Source organism: Condylura cristata, unplaced genomic scaffold (genome assembly GCF_000260355.1).
Source record: "Condylura cristata isolate star-nosed mole 26May11 unplaced genomic scaffold, ConCri1.0 scaffold00007, whole genome shotgun sequence".
Classification (NCBI taxonomy): Eukaryota; Metazoa; Chordata; class Mammalia; order Eulipotyphla; family Talpidae; genus Condylura; species Condylura cristata.
Genome location: NW_004567108.1, coordinates 43,138,249 through 43,162,174, shown reverse-complemented (window position 1 = coordinate 43,162,174; position 23,926 = coordinate 43,138,249). Strand labels below are relative to the sequence as shown.

At 33.3% G+C, this 23,926-nt stretch overlaps 1 protein-coding gene across 1 annotated transcript in view; it reads left to right on the top strand.

Annotated features, from left to right (window-relative positions):
* Positions 1 to 18,452, top strand: part of RNF180 (ring finger protein 180) — a 75,143-nt gene extending 56,691 nt beyond the window's left edge. The window contains exons 5-6 of the mRNA XM_012721725.1: positions 1,763 to 1,888; positions 17,457 to 18,452. Of these exons, the coding sequence (XP_012577179.1) occupies positions 1,763 to 1,888; positions 17,457 to 17,656 (326 nt within the window). The 3' untranslated portion in view covers positions 17,657 to 18,452. The remainder of the gene's footprint in view (positions 1 to 1,762; positions 1,889 to 17,456) is intronic.
* The last annotated feature ends 5,474 nt before the right edge of the window (positions 18,453 to 23,926 follow it).

The following is a 23,926-nucleotide window of genomic DNA, read 5'->3' as shown; positions in this document are numbered from 1 at the left end:
CACTTCCAAATAAAGTTTCAGTATAAGACAGAGTAGAGTAGAGTAGAGGACAGTATGTTTTCTGGAAGAGGAGAATGTAGAGGAATAAGAAATACAAGATAAAAAGAGAGGAATCATAATTCTTGAATTATAAACTCTTCACTGTGGTTTACATTATTTCCCACAATGAAATCTTTATTTACCAACTGCCCTGTTTATCTCATTTATTAGGGCATTTTGAAAGCTGGAAGTGAGTTTGCCAATAGTTCATTGTTAACTCAATACCATTCATCTCACAATTTTTAATTTCCCAGAAAATATCTTGAATTAGTCATTGCTACTTAAGTCCTACAAGAATTATTACTGTTGATGAATGATTTATAAGCCATTCGATAACTTCCTCCATTCTCTTCACCCATATGAATGGTACTGAGGGGTTTTTAACCAGGTGACGGTGCCATACACAAGCAGTGGGCAAAGTATATTTTAACAAATAGCTGAGTGTTGCTACAAAAAAAAAATACACGAGACTATGCAACCTGAAATTATTTAACCATTAAGTACATAAAGGATAAAAATTCACTATCCATAATAACCCCCAGCATACACAATGAGTATGCAGATTATGAAAATGTTTTACCTCTAGTGTGTGCTTGAATAACTAGTTCTTACATGTGGAATGGGAAAAGTAGTTAAAGGTTTGATACATAACCTCACTTGCCTAGAATAACCTATTTTTTATTTTATTCCTTTCTTGTTTACATGTAAACTTTGTAAGAATTTGTTTTCCTTATGAATTACTTATGTAAGAATTAATCCAAGCGAGTAATTAAGAGGAACAGAAAATTTAGGTTTGAGCAGAAGCACAAAGCCTCAAGTAGGAAACTGAAGAAATGCTACAGGTAATAATTATGGGATGAAAATAAGAGGGAACATTGATGGAAGCTTAGTCTACTTCTTAGGTTAATAACCAATTCTGCTCTGGTACCTCTAGAAGAATTTCTAGAATTGCCATTAAACAACTCAGATCATGCTTTAGTTTCCTTGGCTTATATAGAGACCATATACAAAGCCATATATATATATACACACATATATATTTGTGTATATATATATATGTATGTATGTATATATATATGAGAGACTAGTGTTAGTCTATACACAGATTACATGTGTTATATACACTATATATTATGTAGAGGGACTACATTCATAGTCTTTTTCTTTTTCTCATTAGCAAGCATTTTGAAAGACTGAGAATTTATTTTTACATTTTAAAAACTTCCTCAAATCAATAGCATTAGACTCAGTAAATGCTTTATTCATCACATATAGAATGAAATAAAAAGGTCATGAAGTGAACATGTCTAAAGGGTGTTTTCCTTTTTATTATCCCTTCTGAACACACTCTGGTTTTTCTATTACTATACTTACACATTATTCCTCTTTTTTTACCTACATGTGTTTTTTTTTTATTTTTTCCTTCATCTTTTAATCTAGTCTTCTTGAGGGCAAGGATTATGGCTTTTTCATCAGTGTCTCCTCCATATCCAGTATAGTGTCTGTCATAGAAGCTACTCAGTAGAAGTTTGTTCTATGTGTATATACATCAAGTTGCTTCAAATATGTGTTTGCTTGAGTTTAAAAATTGTTGAATCTCCTTTTGTTGTCAGTCTTAAAGAGATCTGACTTTATTTTCAAAGTACTGGGATAATCATTTTTCATTTTCTTACTATTTTACTCAAATGAGTGCATAATGCTATTTTCTTTTTCTTTATTCTAGAACTGAACAATGCCACAAAAACATTCTTTGCTAAAGAATATTTGAAAATAAAACAAAGCTTTCAGAAATCCAACTCTGCAAAATGGCCTCTACCAAGCTGCAGAAAAGCTTTCCATCTTTTTGGAGGTAAGGCAACAAATGCAAAAAAAGAATAAAGAAGTCTGGTAACCTTATCCGAGGTCTCTCCTTAAAGCTGTTTGTCTGTATCTTAAAATGTTGGTGGAAATAGATTTCTGTATTGATCGATTTTAAGTAAGGATTTTACTAAGTAACCTTGTTGAAAACTTCAGATATGTATGAAAAAATGAGACTATGATAAAAGCAAATTTGAGAGAAATTCATGATTAAATTTACTTTGTCTTGCTTTTTAAAATTTTCAGTATGTAGATAATGCATGTCAGGAGTAACAAATTTGGTTGATCTGATTAAAAAATACTGGTATTTTTTATAAAGATTCTAATGCAAAATTATAACTTAGTTAATATTATACAGTTATACAACAAGTTTAGGACAAGTAGAAAGTACTCTTGGTAGAGAGAGTGTCTCAGATAATGTGCAATACAATAAGAAAACAGTTACCTGGTTGAACTTGTTACATGACTACAAACATCACAGAAACCCTCCACCTTTTGTTTCTGTTTCCTGATCTATAAAATCTACAAATATCATTATTATGAAGATCAAATTAACTAATGTAAAGACAGATTTTAAATAACTAATTGTACTAATAGATATAAGGAATTATCAAATTAAGGAAAGGCAAGGTTATTTCAAATAACTTTTTCACCTTTGAAAGTTTGTTACTGTACTATGATTACCTTACAATATGAATATAAAATGTAATTTAAAATGACTAAATGTCACATTAAAACTTTTTAAAGACCATAGTCTGTCAGAACATGTGCTACTGTGCAGTTTTAGTATTTATTCCTTATGTTATTATGAGCTTTGATTGGAATAATTCAGATGAGATTTTCAGGGAACTGTGATCTGCCAGGAACAGAAGATGATCAGAAATGACCAAGAAGCTCAATATAGCAAAACCCTTTATCCATACATTTGGTATAGAAACATTTAAAGTTTATTTAAATCACAAAAGATAGTATGAAATCAAAATAAGAATATCTTAATGGAGTTCACACCGAAGAAGAGAAAAAATATGCTCCTTTGTATCCTACCTTCTTTCCTACACTCAACTTTTTAAAAGAATGAAGCACCTTTCTGATAACCCTGCAATTTCCTTTGTCTTTTTATATTCTGAGGCACGGAAGCTATAATTTAAACAGTTACTTCTATGTGATTTCCTTATTTGTCCTCCCCATAGAAGTTCCACAGATCTTAACTTTTTGTAAGTTTTTATGGAGGAGGTTAAAAGTAGTTTTATTACACAATCTAACTTAAGAAATATATTACTATCAGGAGCTTAACAGTGCTGAGCTGTCAGGCCCAGCCAAACTGGAAAGAGTTAAGTCTTTAGTCTCTTGGTGAAGTGGCAGAAGCAAGAGTCTCAAACCAGAGAAAATACTAGCTTCCCCAATTCCATTTCTCCCCAAGTCAGCACAGATATGACTCTCACTGTTAAGGGAGCTCCAGACAAGATTCCAGGCAATTTAATGGGCCTGAGGTATGTGTGTTTGGGGAGAAAAGGGTGGGTTTGGACTAGGAATGGGAAGAGTTAGGAGTGGAAGGGTCTCTTCCTTTTGCCCTCAGTAGAGGTCTCAATAAAGGCACCTATGGAAACCCAGAAAGCCTCAAATAAAGGACCTGGAACTGTAGGCTCCGGGACTAGGAACATAAATATATGAAAGAACATCACTGTCCATGGGGACTGAGCCCTTGGCATGATTCCATTCAGGACGCTAATGCACTGACCTTGCACCAAGTCTGGTGTAGGGAGCTGCAAGGCCTACAGGGAACATGTCTGTGCTTGTGATCAGGTCTGGAAAATCATTCAGGATTTTAATCACAAACCAGACTCATTAATTATTATTAAGTACAAGCATCTTCTGTACTTTTTGTTTACTTCTTGCTTCACCAAAGTTTATATTTTTCCTATTTTTAGACTAGTATACACATGCATACTAAATGTTATTTAACTTGGCTTGTTTTTGAATTTTTGCAGCAGCAACTGTTCTACATCTGTATGTGTCCTTCTGCAGTTACTTTGTCATTCTATGTTTATTCTGAGTTCATGCATTTCAAGAAATGTAACCACATCCCTTTATTTTTACTACCATACTATTGTCTAATATGTGACTATGGCAAAATTTATCTATTCTCCTGTTGGCAAACAATTGAGTTGCTTTTTTTAAGTATTATAAAAAATGCTGTTATAAACATTCTTATCATATTTCCTGGAGTTTAAGAGTTCCTATAGGATAAATGTCAGTAGGAAACTGGTGGGTCACAGGAAAAGCACATCTTTACCTTGATAATCTCAGCCAGATTGTTGCCTTAAATGATTGTACTGTTTAACTGCAGCACGTCACTGATATTTTCAGTTATTTATATTTTTCCATTCTAACAGGTAAAAAGTCCTATTTCATTAGAGTTTAATTTCCATCCCTTGAATTACTAACTCTTTATATTGGGCATTGCATTTCTTCATCAATGAAATAACTATGTCTAAGTTTTGTTCATTTTCTTATTGATTGTATTTTTCTTATTTATTTTTGAGTCTTTTTTTTTAAAAGATTTATTTATTTATGGATAAGAAACGGGGGTACAGGTCAGAGGTGCAGGGTCAGTGAGAAGATTCATCAGAATCAGAGTGGGGAGCAGAACAGGCAGATTGAGGAATTACTCTGCTGAGAGGAGCAGCCAGACAGACAGGAGGTCTGCTTCTTCATGTGGGTCACCTCACCTGAGGGCCAGGGATCAAACTTGCATTGAAGCGGCTGTGGCTAACATGCAGTTCTGTGTTTTAACACAGTATGCCACCAGCAGGGGCCCTATTTTTGAGTCTTAAAGTGTTTTCTGGTGACTACTTTTTCTGTTGATTATGTAAATGTCATCTGTCTTCTCTTAGGTATGGTGTTTTTCTTTATGATATCTTAAATTATAGTTGTTCATTTTCTTCACCATCTCCCCATCTATATGACTTTAGAAATTTTTCTCTACTCCAGGGTCACAAAGATACTTCCTGTGTATTTTTCAATAATTGTAGCAATTTCTGGGATTGATTTATGTTACTATTTCCTGGATTTTTGAGGGGTGGGGGGAGGTGCTTATTTTGGTGTTTTGTTTTGCTGTTTGTAGGTAGGGACACAATTACTTTGGAATTATCTCCTATTTAATTATTGTATTTTTGTGAAAATAATTCTTCATTTTCCAAATGTTCCATAGTGTTAATCTGGTAATATTTAAATTCCATGTGTTGAGTCCATTTCTGAGAACTTTGTTTTTATTGGTTTATTTAGTCTTTTGCCAATTCTATGCTGTTAATTACTACATCTTTAAATAAATCTTAATAACCTTCTTCCTTCTAACTTCTTTTAATACAAGGGTGTCTTAGCTAAAATAATTTTTTGGCTCTTTGCTCTTCCATTTAAATTTTAGATTCTGTTGTGAAATTTTATGAAAAATGTAATTGGTTTGAAGAAGGGAGGTTCTATTCAATTTATTATGAGTCAGTTTACCTGGCACCTTACTCTGATAACATTCCCTGTCCACAAACTGGTTTTTCTTTTATTTATCTTTTCTAAATTTTTAGTATCTTATGGTAGACATACAATATTCTTTACAAGTGTATTATACATTTTGGTTAGATTTATTCCTGTGTACATGCTATGTTTTGTCCTCTTCTCAAATGCAGATTTTTGCTAGTCTCACTTCTTGATTTATGGCATATCATCATTACTAATTCATATGGTCATTTGCTCTTATCTTCAGGTCTTACTTTCTATTATATTGGATTAATTTAATGTCAACCTCTTTGTATCCTTATATAATAAGAGATAATGTATATCTCTTTGTTTTCTGCATTTTTTAAAGTGTGAAAATGATGTTTTATATTGTATTTTGTTTTTTACCTCTTTTACCTAGCACTACACTTTTAGATTCATCAGGTAGATATACGTACCTCTATTCTGGTTCTACTTAAAGCTTATTATGACATGCATCTACCACATTCCATTTAGATCTCTGCCACTACAAATAGCACTAATGAGTATTCTAGTTGCACCTAGCTGCACAGCATGTAGACTCAGGAGCAGAATATCTGGGTCACAGAATATGAATATACTTAACTTGACTAAATTAAATACCAGCAGTTCTTGCAAATGGCCAGTATACATACCTATTAATAGTGCTTAAACATTGGGAAAAAGCTACAATGGGAGATGACCCACTGCTGACAGAAAATGAGAACTAGGGGCCCTTGTTATATAGCATGCCTATATATGTATATGATATCTAATAATCATATCATCTCAAATGCTGGTTAGCCTTTTGAATGTCAATTTTGCTACTGTTTTTTTTATTATTTTAAGAGGTTTCTACCCTTAATAAATTTTCGAGAATGTGTCTTACATTTTCTAGATATTAGCCCCTTAGACATGACAAATTTTTATTCTATTTTATCATCTGAATATCTTTTCTGTGGTATCCTTCATTGAGAAAAATTATTAACTTCAATGTAATTAAAGCTATTTTAATTTTATTGTGTTTTGAAATTTTGTTTTAAGAACTTCCTCCCACGCCCTCCCTGGTGGTGCAATAGGTTAGGACACAGTACTGCTAGCTGGCCGCAGCTGCTTCAGTGAGGAGTCTGATCCTGGCCCCGGAGGTGACCCACATGGCGTGGCAGACCTCTGCTGGCCCGCCCACTGCCCCTCTCAGCAGTGTACTTCGTCGATCTGCCTGTTCTGCTCCCCACTCTGTCTATGGTGAATCCTCTCACCCCTCTGCACCTCTGGCCTGTACCCCAGTTCTATATACATAAATAATTAAATCTCTTTAAAAAAAAAAAAAACAGAGAGAGAAATTCCTCCCCAAAACCAGGTCAGAAAGGTTTCCTTATGTTAACTTTACAGTTTTAACTTTTCACTTTGATCTTTACCTAGAGTCCACCTCTTATGTTACAGAAGGTTCACATCTGTCATTCTTCAAATAATAACCCGCTTTTCTGAAATCTATTTTAAATCATGCTGGTCTCTTAAATTATTTCCTAACTATTGTTGCATAGAAATAGCACTGGTTGAGATTTTGACCTCATACTTCACAACCTCCCCAAGTTATCTTACTAAGTCCAGTTAGAGGATTGTGGAGCATTCAGTAGAGACAATTTATCTGTATTATCTTTAAGTATAACTGATATCTTCTAATTTGATACATCTGGTTTGTTTGTTTGTTTGTTTTTCCTTGCTGTACTTTCTGAGCTAGAACATGTGTTTGATGTTGAAAAGCAAAAGTGTAGCATCCCTGATTTTTAAAGGAATGCTTGTAACACTTCCATTGAATAGAATATGTTTTTGGTAGATACCTTTTATCAGGTTTTAAGAAGAATGTTATTTGTTCCCAATTTGCTTATGTCTTTTTCTTTAATGGATTATTGATTTTTATTTTTTCCAATGTCTTTGAAGTGATCCTAATGACTTTACTCTATGTTAATGTATAATATTCATAGATTGTGATAGATTTTTCTGATGTTAACCTTCTGTTACACCTCTGCTTGTCTTGCACACTGCCACATTTGGCTTGCTAATTCTTTGACTTCATTCAGCCATAAAGTTATTTCATACTTACCAAAATAGACCCATCTTTTTCATCCTACTAAACAGTGTCTTAGAGCTAATAATGAGTGAGCAGATATGACTTAATTTCTGTTGTTCTTACAAATATATACTTTGGGTATGGAAAAAGAGCTGAAACGTTCCAGAGAAATGTGTGGGCATCACTGTACATCCTCAGCTTATTAGTATACAACTGACATGGCTTTCAATCATGCTATTTCAGTTGACTCCCTGAGAATCCAATTTTACCAATTAAGCAAACTAGTTAAGAAGTTATTTCTGACAAAAAATAAAAAGAAATTCTATATTGCTGAACATTTTTTTCTAAATATGGCCAAGTCAAAAAAATGGGGGAAAAACATGTAATAATTTAACCAAATTTATGTCTCCAAATATTGGCTAGTATGACTAGTGCTGCAGCAAACATAGGGTTGCAGGTTTCCTTTGTTTTGCTGACTGTAACAGAGATATGCAGCAGAAAGGCAAGTGTCAAATATATTCATGACAAGCCCATTCATTTGTTATATAAGACTGAGGAAATGTTCTATTTGGTTTTAATATGTGTGAAAGTGTTGGATTGATTCTACATGTCTAAACATGCTCAGTATAAATAGCGGAATATCCACATGGAAAAGACGGTTTTTCATAAAAGAAGACAAAACAGTACATGTTCCAACAACAGGACTTTGAATATAACCTAGAATTCCGCCTTCTCAGAAAGTTGGTGGTAAGTCAGAGACTTGAAAATGTTCTGTAGACTTGGTGCTACCTTTTAGCAGAACTTAAACATTCCTCCAAAGCAATAATAATTTAGTTCACAAGATAGTATTTTTGAAAGGGCCTACAAATTCTAAAGTGCCTTTTTCTTTTTCTTTTCCAGTGGCAGAATTAAGCCCTATTTTTGCTATAGGGTTAACTTGTGAATTTCAATTTTATTTCAGAGGATGACCCAGTCATAAGCCCTACATTAACATAAACTACTTTAAAAACTAGTAGTTGTAAAAAAAAAAGTAGTTGTATGCAATCCCATGAAACTATAAAGTTATATATTCAGAAGGGACAGACAAGATTATAATTAACTTCCCCAGCCAACATAGAATATTTTTTTTTTTTTTTTGCAAATCTTCAGTCCATACACTAAAAATCCACATTTCTTCAACTATTTCTCATGACAACCAATTTCGGTGTCCTGATTGATCCAGAACAACAGGGATACCCAAAACATGGCAATTATATACTGTTAAAATAATCTAAGAAATAGAAAGAACTAAGATTGACAGAATCATCAGTGCAACTAGTACCTGATAATAGAGGGGTAGACACTGGCTAGATCCTTTTTCTCTAGATTCTTTGCATTCCTTTTGATGTTACCCAGGGTTATTCTCATGGGGGTCACTGAATTCATAGGCTGTTTAAAGCTGAACAGTTCAATTAGGCAATAAACTCAAAATTAAGTTTATGATCCAGATAAATTATACAAATTGTGAATTTGGTCATATGTCTTCATTTCATAACTGTCATCATTTAAAATTACTGTCATTTTTAAAATTTAAAAGTAGTGGTTTAGTCCCTCACTCTTCTTTTTCCCCCCACTACACACATAGACACACACCCAAATCAAGTTCCCTCATTATTTTTCTCCTATTTAGAACTTGTTTATCAATTCCATATGAAGTTGGATGTTGAAAATATTACTTTGATTTAAAAACATGCATATATAACAAGTGCATACATATGTACATATTTTTACAATCCACCTTACCACAAGATCTTTGAAATTTGCAGAAACAAATTCTGCACATAGTCATGGTGGGAAAGGGAGCTCCATGTAGTCCTCCTGTTGGCCCTGAGTTCACAGTTTTAATGTTGTGTGTTCTCATCTAATCTGTAGACTACATGGCACAAAAGTAAAATGTTGAAATATGAAATAAGGTGAGCTGGTACATTACATTAGATTTTCTTTGAACCTTTGCTTAAGAAAGACTAGAAAGGAGGTAAAGGAACTTGGTACAGCCAAAATCAAACTGAACTATCAGAGTCTAATAATAAATGGCATGATTTACTTTTCAAAAATGCTTTACAAATGTTCTGATGTTATAGTGTTTGACCAATTTGTGACTCCTAGTTGGAGCAAGGCACAGTATATGTACTCACAGTGAATCCTGCTGGGAAACTGTGGTCAATCTTGAGATAAAAATTGAAGATTAAGGTTGTGGACCTTAAGAGAGGTAAAGGGAAACTTAACTCTATTTCAGAGACATTTTTGTCATTTTGTCCCAGTTTTATAATCATGCTGAATGCTGTTCTCTTGTTGGTAATGAAGGATACTCACCCCTGGCACACCAACATGTGCAAGGAGTAGAAAATACACTAAGACTGATTCTAGGTCTGTGTAGTGGCCTCAGGTTATTATTTGTGATGTGTTGTACCTTTTGTTCCAAATCATCAGAAAATGTGGAAAATTATAGTTCTCTACTGTTCTGAGATAGAATGGCAAAAGAGGATGCAGAACTGTTCTCTCTTGATTCAGCAATGAAGAGCAGTGATCTCTTTTTCTCATCAGCTACAAAGCTGGAATTGGTATATGAGGAGGCAAGACTGGATCAATCGATGCATATGACCTGATTGTGAGGACAATGAGGGGGAAAAACACAGAATCCTGGGGAATAGCAGTGGTAAAAATTGGCCAAACTTATTTCAGAAAATAATAGCAGTAGGGATTTCCTCTTCTGAGCAAGATATAAGTGATGGCAAGTGATAAATCTCAATGGCAGTTTCCTGGGATGGGAGGAACAGATTATAAAAAATCATACTTATAAATAAATCAGAGAGAGTTATATAATATTAAAGAAGACTAAATGAGTTGAAATTCCAATATGGGGAAAGTCCCCCAGGAAATCTAATACTGCCAGCTATTTGCTTCACTAGAGGAATTTCCTGAGTCTGAGAATTACCTGGGGATTAGTGTTGCCATAGACTGAAGACTCTGCTAGGAATAAAGAAATCAGCAAGGTTGTGATATCCATATGGAATGACATGTGAGACTGTAAAAGAGTGCAAACATAAAGCCAATTTTCCCCAGAAGATATATATTGATGGCAATGCAATAAAATAGGCTAAGTAGATAGCCCAAAAGGACAAATGAAATCCCCAACAGCCGCATGAAGTTTAGGCATCAATTCTGAATATTGGGAGGACCTATAACAAGTACATAGCAAAATTTCCCCTTAAGACATTTCCCATATTGAACTATGTAGAGGATGGAGGGTAGAACTTGATGAAGCACCTTTTATATCATTGTCTGTATGAAGGGTAATTTTGAAATTCAACAGAACACAAGTAAGCTCCTCAGTACTTAACAACCCGTGTGCCCTGGTCTGTGGGGGCAATGAACTTGCTTAGTAACCTCTTAGCTTGAGAGTAGCTGAATTACACAAATCTAGGTATTCTTACCAGCCATTCCTCTTAAAACCTCCTATCATAAAGTCCACATGAAATACGCCAAATACAATAACTAGTGAATTCCACCAAACATTTATATAAATAACACCAATCTTTCTGAAAATCTTCAAAAAGAAAAAAAAAAAAAAGACAAGGGAACACTTCCTAATTCAGCTTACAAGACCTATATTACCTTAATATGAAAAGCTGAAAATATCATGAGAAAAGAAAATTGTAAACCAATATGCCTTATGAATATAGATGTACAAACCCTCAAAAAGTACTAATAAAATGATTACAATAGCATATTAAAAGAATTATATACTATGGCATTTTTGCAAGGAATACCGGATGGGTTAACAGAAAAAAAAATCTAACATACCAAATTAACAAAATGAAGGGGAAAAAGATCATTTTGATAGATGCATAAAAGACATTTGACAAAAATCAAGCACTCTTTCATGATAAACCTAGGATTAGAAGGGAACAACCGCAACATAATAAATGGAATTTATGAAAAACTCATAACTAACATCAAACTCAGTTTGAGAGCCTGAAAGTATTTCCCCTAACATTATGAACATGATAAAGATCTTCTCTTTCACCACTCTTTCACCACCTCTTTCACCACTGCTACTCAGCATTGTGCTAGAAACTTTACCAAAGTGATTAAATAATAAAATCAAATCAAAGGCATCCAATAGGAGAGATGTAAATATATCTCTGTTTACAAAGAGCATAATCTGATATATAGAAAATCCAAAAGAATCTATGAAAATTTCTACATCTAATAAACAGATTAAACAAAGTTATAGGTCATGAGCACAAAACACAAAAGCAAAGTGTTTATCACATTGGAATATTAAGAAACTAATTTCATCTGTAAGAATAAACATTAGGACAGTTTATAACTTAAGGAAGTGAAAGATTTGCAATAAAGACAACATTGCTGAAACAAAATTAAGACCTAAATAATGGAAAGATAACTCATTTTCATGAATCAGGAGACACTCGTGTTAAGATATCAGTACTACTTGGGTATCCCTAGTATAATAAGAATTAAGATTATTAAGTGTCAGCATTATAAAGCTCCCTGCAGCCACTGCAACATGCTGGATCCCACCCCACACCCCAAGAGTTGACCCATATGGCACAATAAACCTCTCCTGTCTGGTCCACTGCTCCCCTCAGCAATGTGTTTCAGTCAGTCTGCCTGTTCTACTCTTCACTGTGTCTCTGGGGAATACCTTCACCACAACCTCACACCTGTAGCATACACCCAGTTCCTGTATGCACAAATAAATAAGTCTTTAAAAAAAAAAAGTATCAGTACTAAAAAACTTTCTATAGATTCAACAGAATTCCTATGAAAATTGTAATAGCCTTTTTTCATAGAAATGAAAAAGTTTATCCTCATATTTACATGGAATTTTAAGGGGATCCTGAATAACCAAGGCAGTTTTAAAAAGGAAAGGGCAACAATTTAGGATCCACACTTTCCATTTCAACACTTACTACAAAGCTAACAAAACCTTGTATTACTGGCATAAGGAGAGACATCAACCAATAGAATAAAAAGTCAGTGTACCTATAGTTAGCTGTTTTTTGACAAGGGTGCTAAATTCATTCAAACAGGAAAAAGTGTCTCTTCAACATAGTCGTGGAATAATTCAGTTTCTACATGAAAAAGAAAAAGTTGAACAACTATCTTATATGTATTGAGTCTTCATTTAACATAATTGACAGATGATTGGAAAATGTGGCATTAAGTGAAACAATTTATAACTAAAAGCAGTTCAGTATCGGCCAGGGTGTTATTTATTTTTCCTCATTAATGTCATAACAAAACAACTTTGCTTGAAACAATATGGTTTATGGACTTGCCATATAAAAATTAACTAAAAATTAATAGATTGACCTAAATATAAAAGTGAAACTATTAAACTCTTAGACATAGGGGTAAGTCCTCAGAACAAATGGATTTTTGGTATTATACCAAAAGCATGGTTAACAGAATTTAACTTTATCAAAATGTAAAATTTTGTTATCAAGACACTATCAAGGCAACCTACATAAAAGGTGAAAAGATTTGCAAAACACACATCTGAGAATATCCAGAAAAATAAAAAGCTCAGCAAGAAAACAAATACCTCAATTTTTAAAAATGGCAACTGACTTAAAATAGTCATTGCTCAAAAAAAAGATTACCAATAGGCACTAAACACATATAAAGATGTTCAACATCATTAGGGAAATGAATGCAAGTTAAACCCTTGTGAAATTCACACCTACCAGGGTAACTATAATAAAAAAGAGAAAAAAAATTGACAAGAATGTGGAAAATTGCAATTCTTGTATTTTGTTGATAGCAATGGAAAATGATGCATCCCACTGTGAAAAAGTTTGGCGTTTCCTCCTCAAAAAGCTAAATATAGAATTATCACATGACCCAGGAATTCTACTGGGAATATACCCAAAAGAATTAAAAACAGTGATTCAAACAGATTCTTGTGTGCTAATACTCACTGCAGCATTATTTACCACAGCCAAAAGATGGAAGTGACCCAAATATCAATAAACAAACTAATAGATAAACCAGCGATAGTGTATAGATACAATGGAACATTATTTGGTCATAAAAGGAAGTCCTGATGCATGCTACCATATAAGTGAACATTGAAAACATCATATTAAGCAAAGTAAGTGATACAAAAACAGATGGATTCATATGCTCCCACTTATATAAGGTATCTAGAATAGGCAAACTTACAGAGAAAGAAACTAAATTAGAGATTACCAAAGGCTGTGGAGAGTAGGAAAGTGAATTACTTTTTAGTGACTACAGAGTTTCTCCTTGTGATATGGTAATAAAAAATTCTTTTGGAGACAAGGTAGTGATTACATAATTCTGTTAATGTAATGAATGGCACTGAATTATATGCTGAAAGAGGTAAAAATGGCAACTTTTATGGTATATGTTTTACCACAATAAAAGTTTCAAAAAGGCAAAGCATTTAAAAATGTTTGAATTTTACCTAATAACTTTATAAACTATATTGGAAATAAAGCAGATATAAGAATGATAATCTATAAGTTATTTAACTTATTTAACTTATAAAGAGATCATTTGACTCTGGAATCAAAGATATAGGAAAGATAAAAATTTAAATTCATTTTGCATTCACTTTTCAAGTATATTTAACAGAATAACTCTATACCTACTTGTGCCTATAAAAATATCATTCCACCTCTGCTAAGCCCTACTTATATCAATCAACTTTTGACACAACAAAAATCTTATGTAATATGAAGACTACAGAGCAGTAAAACACTGTGCTTCAACCTTTTGTCTGTCCCATCACACATGAGGACCAAGATATATTCCTTTAAAATACTGATCTCAGGGTGCTCTAAATTAACCTCTAAAGAATATTTTTCATAAGAACTACACAATGTATCCCAAAATATATTCATAATAACATATATTGTTGAAAATACATTTAAAGGGTTTAAACTGGGATATTCTCAAAAAATATGTGCATTATTGTAGTCCCTAAAGTCTTTCCTTGTTTACAGACACTTGTTCATCCTTTTAACAAGCACATCTTGAGTACCCTATAAGTACTGTTCAAATTGCTCACCACAAAAATTAGTAATTGCTGACAATCTGACTCTGAAAGAATCTTCAAAATAATAGAGCCTATTACATGGCTGAATATAAATTTAAGCCATGTTATGTGGGAGACAAAAACCAATAGCCTTGTTTTCTAGGATATGAGAGAAATCCTTCAGAGCTAAAACTTTTTACAAAACAGAATTTATGAAGAGGCAAAAGTACCTGCTTGAGATTCTGGAGTGCTGGTTTTCTTTATAATCTTTCTAAATCTGATGACTTGAAGATTTTCTTCACAGTTCCTTCTCACTCTGATTTCACACAATGAATTTCTCCAAGAAGTTTTCTCTTTTTCATGAGGGAAAATAAGTTATCATCAGCTTTTATGATTATCACCTTTTAACAATTTTGTAATTACTTCATATATCAGAATTCATAGTAGCACTAATGAAAAAAATTTTTCCCCAAGCCCCTGTGTGCTCTGCATCATCCAAAACTCTGGGACCCTGGAAATAGAATAACCTCTGTCTAGTACTTTGCTTGGTTTTAGAAGATTGCTCAACATCTCCAGCCAATATGCTCTAGCCAGAAGTAACACACTAGCAGCTCAAAAAAAAACCATGTAAACAGCTCAGTAGATATAGAAAACGATTTTGATTTGACCCAATAATCAGTATGTTTCATGTTGATACAAAAATCTAAATATTATAAAGGGTATTTTTATTATTCACAATAATATATGGCCAGAAAGTATAAACTGTGTGTCTGTATTGTGTTCTTTACTTTTAAATAATTATCAACATTACCTTGACTTTAAAAACTACAATACCAATAAATAAAATAGCATAAATTTTAAAAAATGTATTAATAGCATGGGATACTCTTTAGATCTTATCTTAATGACACACTCTCAGTTTGTCATGAATAATAGGTTGTGATTAGGTGTGGATAAAAATGAGTTCCTGGTTCAGAATCTTCTCATTCAACAGTGTTAAAAATCCTTTCAGAGTTGAGAAATCCTTTAAATTTTTAGAACACAAGAACCCCTAATAACCAAAACAATTTTGAAAAAGAACAGACTCATAGGTCCTGATTTCAAATTATAGTGCTAAACTATAGTAATCAAAACAGTTGGTACTGCCATAAAAACAGATACCTAGAACAATGAGACAAAATGGAGAGTTCAGAAACAACCTCACAAATATACAATCAATCAATTTTGAATAACAATGTCTAAATGTGAAAAGGACAAAGTCTCTTCAGTAAGTGATGCTGGAGAAATGTACTACCACATACAAAAGAATAAAATCAGACTCCTATCTTTAAAAATTAAAGTACATATATATTTTAAGTGAAAATTTTTAAAAATGCAATGTATGTTCAAGACTTAAAACTTGAAACCATAAAATTCTAGAATAAAATACATGGAGGTTGATTTTCTTTGACATGGACCTCTGTAATTTTTTTTTTTTTTTTTGGATAATACCACAAAAACTCAGGTAACAAAAGCAAAAACAAGCAGGTGGGGCTACATTTAATAAAAAGCTCTGACTAACATATAATCAACAAAATAAAAAGACAGCCCTTTTTGCAAATCGTGTATCTGATAAGAGGTTAATATCCAAAATTTGTAAGGAATTCCTGTTATTCAATAGCAAAAAATCAAATAATTTTAAATTGGTTAATTGACTTTAAACGGGCAAAGGACATGAAGACATATTTCCACAGAAGACATTTCATCTCATTATATCAAGCCATCATGTTTTACACCCTTAAATATATAAAATTTATATTTAAAAACATAGCTAACATGCATAAACAATAACCTAGGATTTTCTTACTAACCACATAAGTCTAACATTAAATAGCTGTACTCATGACCAGTTGTGATCACAGAGTAAGCAGCCTGCTCTGCAACATAATACTAAATATTATGCAATTATTACAATATATGAACCAGATTTCCTTTCAAGCTTGGGCTTCACAAAACCTTTATCACCAGAGCTAGTGACAAATATCAGAATTAGACCTTTTCTACTCAATGAGAGAGGACATTACATTAAACTAACATTAATAAGCACAGATACCTAAAGTATGAAACAACAAAAAGAGAAATGCTAAAGTAGGTAAAAAATTAAGTAAAAAGCTAAAAACTTAAAAAGCAGGAGAAATTTTTCTTATAGAATTTCTTTGAAATTAACAGCAAATTTCCCAATACTTAAGGTACACTTAGTGATGGAAATTACAGTTATAGCAGCTGTTACAACAGTTCTAAAAATAAAACATGAATAAATTTTAAAAATGTTCTATGAAGCTTTTTTTTTTTAAACTGAGTAATCAGATGGTATAGATGAGAAATCTACGACCCAAACAAGTCAAATAACTTGCCCCCAAAAAGTGAGAGAACAGGCCCTCCCTGGAAGCACAGCACTAAGAAGTTAGAGCCACTTCAACATGAGTTCAATCCCCGTCCTGGAGGTGACCCACATGGCACTGCAGACCTCTCCTGACCCACCTGCTGCTCCCCTCAGTAGTGTACTTCCTCAGTTGGCCTGTTCTGCTCCCCACTCTGTCTCTGGTGAATGCTCTCACTGCCCCTGTGCCTCTGGCCTGTACCCCAGTTCCATATGCATAAATAAATCTTAAAAAAAAAAAAAGTGAGAAAACAGGGAGAGTCCTTACCTCATAACTCATGGTTTTTGCTTTTTTTTTTTTTTTTACTGTCTGGGCACTTTAAATTCAACTTAGAGACTTCTGATGGTTGCTTATCATTGAAAAGTCTGGAACCCAATATATGACTTAATGAAGTGAAAATACGTTCTGCTTATGGCACCTGTGTTCAAATTGTGGTTTTATGAGCACTTATCCACATTTAATGAGCTTTAATGTAATATGTTCATACATCTAGGTTTCCACAGACGAGCAGCTCCAGTTACAAGAAGACAATTTCCACACGGTGCACACAGGATGGATTATCTGCACTTTGAGGATGATAGCCGTGGATGGTGGTTTGACATGGATATGGTGATCATTTATATTTATTCAGTGAACTGGGTCATTGGATTCATTGTTTTCTGCTTTCTTTGCTACTTTTTCTTTCCGTTTTAGGAATTTTCATACTTTGCTACAGTGGAACAATCATAATGATGTAGATAGCATTTACTGATACATTTTTAAAAAGTGCTTTGAAGTTTTTATAACGTTGCAAAATATAAACTGTTGGTGTTTTTAGAAAGCCTAAGCATCATGGACTTATTTATTAATGTTTTTCATGTAACAATCTATGATTCAAGAATAATTTCTGTCTAGCACTTAGTAGCAGTGCACTGTTAATTTCTTATTTCTTGATTTAGAATTTGTGGACTCTAATTTTGCAAATGTCACTTTTATATTTATCCTGATTGTAAAGACTGGGGTTTTTCCCTCTATGTAAAAAATAGTAAAAATGTAAAATGAAGTGATAATCTGGATAGATAGAATCTTTATTGATAAACTATTTTAGTCAATCACTACTTATTCTCAGGCAAATTATATGCATTAAAGATAGTCCACATTTTCTGGGCAATAATCTGGCAGGGTATATTCAGATTGTAATTATGTCTTGTTCTGGTACCAAGAAAGTTTACTATCATTTTTTAACAGATCTGTAATAGCATCATGCAACATTTTTAATTATTACAAGAACAGTGTATTAAATACCAAAATAATTGAAACTAACTACCAACAGTACAAACTTAGACAAATGTATTAACACTTTCAAATCACAGAATTACTCACCCAAAGAAATAAAAATTTACTGATTTGTAGTCTAAAAGAGCAGTGCATGTGCAAAATGTAATTAATTCATTGACTTAATTAGGAGAGTGTCAAATATATTGTAAATGTGCAATAAAGAATGGCTTTTAAATTTTTTCACTGTCATTAAGTAATTTAATTACATCTGGAATAAAGAATTACTGAAAGTAGATTTATGGATTATAGAAAGAAAGCTTGACATATATTTTCATCACTGATGATAAAATCCTTGGAAGTAGTTTTTCCCTATTAAAAAAAAAAGGAAATCCAGATTATCCTAGGGAGGAAAAAAGATGGGAATACATACCCTAATTTTTAAAGTGAGAAAACTAAAGCCCAAATGAGTTAACTTATTTATTTCTGTCACCTAGTGGTCTTTGTGTACACTAAAACAGGGGTTTAGATTTTGAACTACTCATTCAAGATTATTGTGATGCAATAAGGTAGATAAAATTCACATAGTACTAAAAATACTACCACCATCCAAACAAATGGGGGTGGAAAAGGCTTTAACATTCATTGTTGAATTCAGTTTGCTATGATCTTATTGAAGATTTGGCATCTATGTTCATCAGGGATGTAAATCTGTCGTTTTATGTTCAATGAAGTAAATACTTGTTATCAATTTTGGCATTGATCAGTTTTCATAACACTTAAAATGATGAGATCTATGTATAAAATTTGAATCACAGTGTGTTTGATCAGAAAGACATTCCTAAAATGGTGCTCTTAATCATATTTCCAGTTACACTCTTTAGGTGCAGCATGCAATTGCATAACAATAAGGGGCAAAAGTAGCCTCATTTTATTTAGCTATGATTTTGTATAAATACCATAGATTAACCTTGCCAATAATGCACAATGGTTAGCCAGAGAAACAATGAACTATACCTATGATCATAATCCTGAGAATATCACACCAAATTATCACTAAGCCCATCAAACAACTCTAATAGATTTACTTCAAAAAAAATTTTAAATGTGTGTCTGATACAGTACACACATTAAGGGGTTTAGAATTATAGACTTTTCACTACAATTGAGTAAATATTTACATAGGGCTATTTTTGATGTAATACAAGCAATTTTTTTAATATTATGAAGTTTTCAATGCTGATAGTACAGGCACTAGAATACAGCAAATGCAACCATGTTTTCTTTCTAAATATATTAACAGATAGTCTACAGCTAAGTTATTTTTAGAAAATCTACCTTTAATTTTTTTTTGAAATTCAAATATATTTTCTCATAGAAAAAATTATTTTTGGATTCTCAGATTAATCCACAAAATTCTTTATAAACCCATATGATGTACTTGAAGGCACAGCGCTAATATATTGGGATGTCAGAGAAGTCATGCAGTATTTTTTCTTTGAAAAACAGAAAACTATGCATCATCATGACTTTTCTGACAAACTAATAATTTTTCAACCACAATTAGCTCCCTTACAGAGCATGAGTTTTCCAAGTTATAGCTCCAGTTACCTGGAAGACATTTATATCATTCAGCAGTAACACTTACTCTGTATATAATAACATGAAGGATAAAGAGAGGAACATTCTCCTTGCAGCCACCAGAATGTGAAAAAAATACACTTATATAATAGAAATGGACTTAGAATAGCACAGTAAGAGATGTGTATAATATGAACAACAGATTCAATTTTATATATCCTAATAGCTACATATAAAAGCAAAAAGAAACCAAGTTAAATGCTAACCCAGGATATGCAAAATGTTGTCATATATATATATATATGCATGTATATATATATATACACACACATATATGTAATCAATATAAAGTCAGCTTTAGAATTAGTAATGAGATATTTACTGTCTTTTCTTGTATTACTCCTTCAAAGCCAGTATTTATTCCATAAAGTACACATCAGTTTGAAGTAGCCACATTTCAAGTGCCCAGCAGGCACATGTGATCAGTATCTGGTCACTGTATTTGAACAGCACAAGTTTTTATCAATGAGTTCAATTAAAGAAGGAAAATCACTACATATAGTATACTATAAAGAATTTATTGCAGAATTGGACCTTACACAATTGAGGAGCTGGGGAAATTAAAGTCTAAAAAGAATAAGAATCATAGAAAATAAGTCCTCCTAAAACATTAGAACAGAGAAGTTTCAAGGCAAGGTGAAATCTAAGGTAATTTCCCCATTAAAGTGGAACCACAAAGACGAGCTGGTGTCTATAAAGCTATTGCTTCAATGCAGCTACTGTTTCTGTGAGCCTAAAAGATAAATGGTAGGGACGTTCTTGCTCAGAAGGCTAGCAGCCATGAGGAGCAGACAGCAAATCAGGGGAGAATACAAACTTTCTTCTTACATCAGCATCTTACTTCACCTAGCTGTTTTATTTCAAGCCTGTCAAATTTCATGAACAGTTCTACTTTGGCCAACTCTACCTAGCATCATGCGAAAAAGGAAAGCTGAGAAAAGTATTTCCAATTTAACTCAAAATTAACTCAATCGGTACAGAGACACTACAATGGCACCACACAGGAAGAGGATTCTGGGAACATGTTCCAGCTTTGCCAAACAAATACAGTATAAAACCACCAAAGTCAACTGTCTAACCAATGACAGAGGTAGCTGTACACTGAATCACCTATTAATTCATACATTTGTGTGATGTTTATTCATAATATAAGAAAGGATTAATATCTATTCAATGTTAAATATATGCCAAGCATTCACCAAGGTGCTATGCATACAGTGTATTTTTTATTGTATATATACATATATATTTTTACTTCATTCTTCATTTTGTACATTTTTCATCTCACTTGTAATCCCCATGGACTTGCTACCACTTCACCCTATGGTGTGCCATCACCATAGGATCATACAGTATATTTTTTTCTCAAAGACTTCTATTACCACATCCATTTTATAGGCAAGAAATTTTGCCTTTGCCTTGTACCACCAGGAGTCAAATCCAGATATGCATAGTTCTTGAGAGGATCTTCTTTCTACCACCCAGCCTAAGAATTCCAATTCCTAGTTTAGGGACTTTGCTAACAACAACTGAATTTGAAAAGAAAAAATTCACAGGCATTTCTCTATAGTTAAATTTCTAGTAATCCATTTTCTATAGCATGTCAAGATAGTCCTTCCAAGGTGAAGGATAAAGTATTGCATCTGACCATTCTACCGCTAAAAATGGGTATGATGTTTGGGTCCTCTTTGAATTTTGGAGGTAACAAATACAAGACTGCATGTGCTCCTCCAATACATTTTTCAAGTGACTAAAAAAACTGCCAGGCTGGGCCCTCTCTGGTGGCAGCAGGTTAAAGCACAGCACTAAAAAGCTAAAGCCACTACAGCATCAGTTCAATCCCCGCCCCAGAGGTGACCCACATGGCGTGGCAGACCTCTCCTGACCCGCCCACTGCTCCCCTCAGCAGTGTACTTCGTTCTTCTGCCTGTTCTACTTCCCACTTTTTCTCTCACCACCCCTGCACCTCTGGCCTGTACCCCAGGTCTGTATGCATAAATAAATAAATCTTTCTTTATAACTGTCAGGCCAAGAAAAGGCTCTTTAACAATTCTACACTGCTATGCAAATTAATGTCATTTGAACCACATGATTGGGCACATCCAATAGTACTTAAACAGTCAGTGGTAGATAGTATTTCTGACTTGAAGCTTTGTAAACTTCAATAGGTAAATTACAACACAGACCCTTAGTGCAGACTGAACATCTGACCATGAGACACTAAGCTACCATGATACCCAAGCTACTCATTATGAACTGCTTTGTGACCCACCAAGCCATAATATTGCATGAGTACAGCAGCACTCAGTTATCAAATGGAAGTGATATATAGGAGATGAAGCTTGATTGGACACTAACACATAACCAAACTGCATGATGAAGTTGCTGAATTGTCCATGGGTTCCTATTCCTGCTATATAAGCCTTTACTCTCTATTCCATTATCTAGGTCTTCTTGCCTATGACCAATTGATTAAGGAAGAAAAAAACTCAGGTCTTATTTACACATGATTACATGCAACTCAAAGACACCACCCAAGGGTGACCAGCTGAAACACAATCCTAAAGGACAGTAATAAAGGGAACCATCACCCCCTCTGTAGAAAGAGGTTCAAACAGTGCATTATGTTGTTCATTTTGTTAATAAGGAGGTATGAGTCTATACTAACTGATAAACTATAAGTATATTTGTATAAAAAACAGTGTTTTTCTTACCTGCCTTCTCTTAAGATTTACTAATAATAACTAACTTTAAATCAAGGGATGATTAATCATAGTGTTTAAATTACAAAGAAGAGGAACATCACCCTTGGAGTTATTATCTTCTTCTGAGTAAAGAGTTGGCATGTTTGTTGTTGTATATGGAAGAGCTACATCATGTCATCCAGTATAGTTTAAGAAAATAATTTAAGATGTATATGGATATCCAGTTGACAAGTAGTGGACTATAATTGTTTTGTGGCATTCCCTTTTTAAATGAAGTCACCCAGCAAAGGGCTATACCAAGGAAAAGATGGGAAAAATAATAGTATATATTAATGTTAAGTTAGTAGGATCTGAGTATCTAGGTCTATTCACTGGCTTAACTCTAGCATATATAAAAGGAACTAACCCTATTCTTTAATAATTAAAGTCAAACTTCTATTCTAGAACCTAGAACTTCTCTGCTTATACAGACCAAATAAGAATTTAATAGGCTGGATATCTATTTCTGTTCAGGGGACATCATGATAACTAGTCAACCTCATAAATCTCTGCAAGTAAAACTGTCCTGATTACCAGTTTTGTTTCTTTAGTGAACTCTAAGAGAGGAAGATAGTGTCACTGTATCTGAAGTGGATTGCCATTGCTCATTATGGTAGCTACGCCCACCTTGTCTTTGGCAATTAAGTGCCACCATTTGGCTCCTTACATCTCAAGATCCCATTATTTTCATTGCCTTTAGTAACTAGTTGATTAGTTCAGTGACATAAGTTTTCTCTAATTTCTGAGAAATACAGAGACGAGATCACAAAGCTTTTCCAGGATGCTGAAGCTACCCTGCAAATTTATTTTTCACAGCTGCTGTGATAAGCATGTATTCCCAAGGCTAGAGATCAGGTTTTGGATAAGTATACTCTAACTTTGCAATCACCTTAAGACTTTTGATACTTTCCTCTACAGTGTAACAACACATTTCAAACTAATTTCCTAAAGCCACCCTTGTGGTCAAGCCAACTGACCAATCCATTAGTTAAGAGTCCTTCCTGTCTTCTTAAGTCAAAATACTAAAACCATAATCTCTGACTAATAAGTTTTACCAATAGATTCAGCATAATCCAACTTTATGTCCTTTCCACCGGTATCATTTACCCTTAATATTCATTCTCACACATATCTTCTAGATTTCTATCTATAAAATTGAAAAAAAAAATACATTCAGTTCTTTTTGACATGTATCCTACCTCTTCATTAGTTACAACTCAACCTCATCTTTTCAAAGTTACTGCAACAAAAGTCTAGTTATATATTTAGAACAAACAAACAAACAAAAAAGGTGTTGAAGAATAGGTCCTGAGACAGGTCAGAA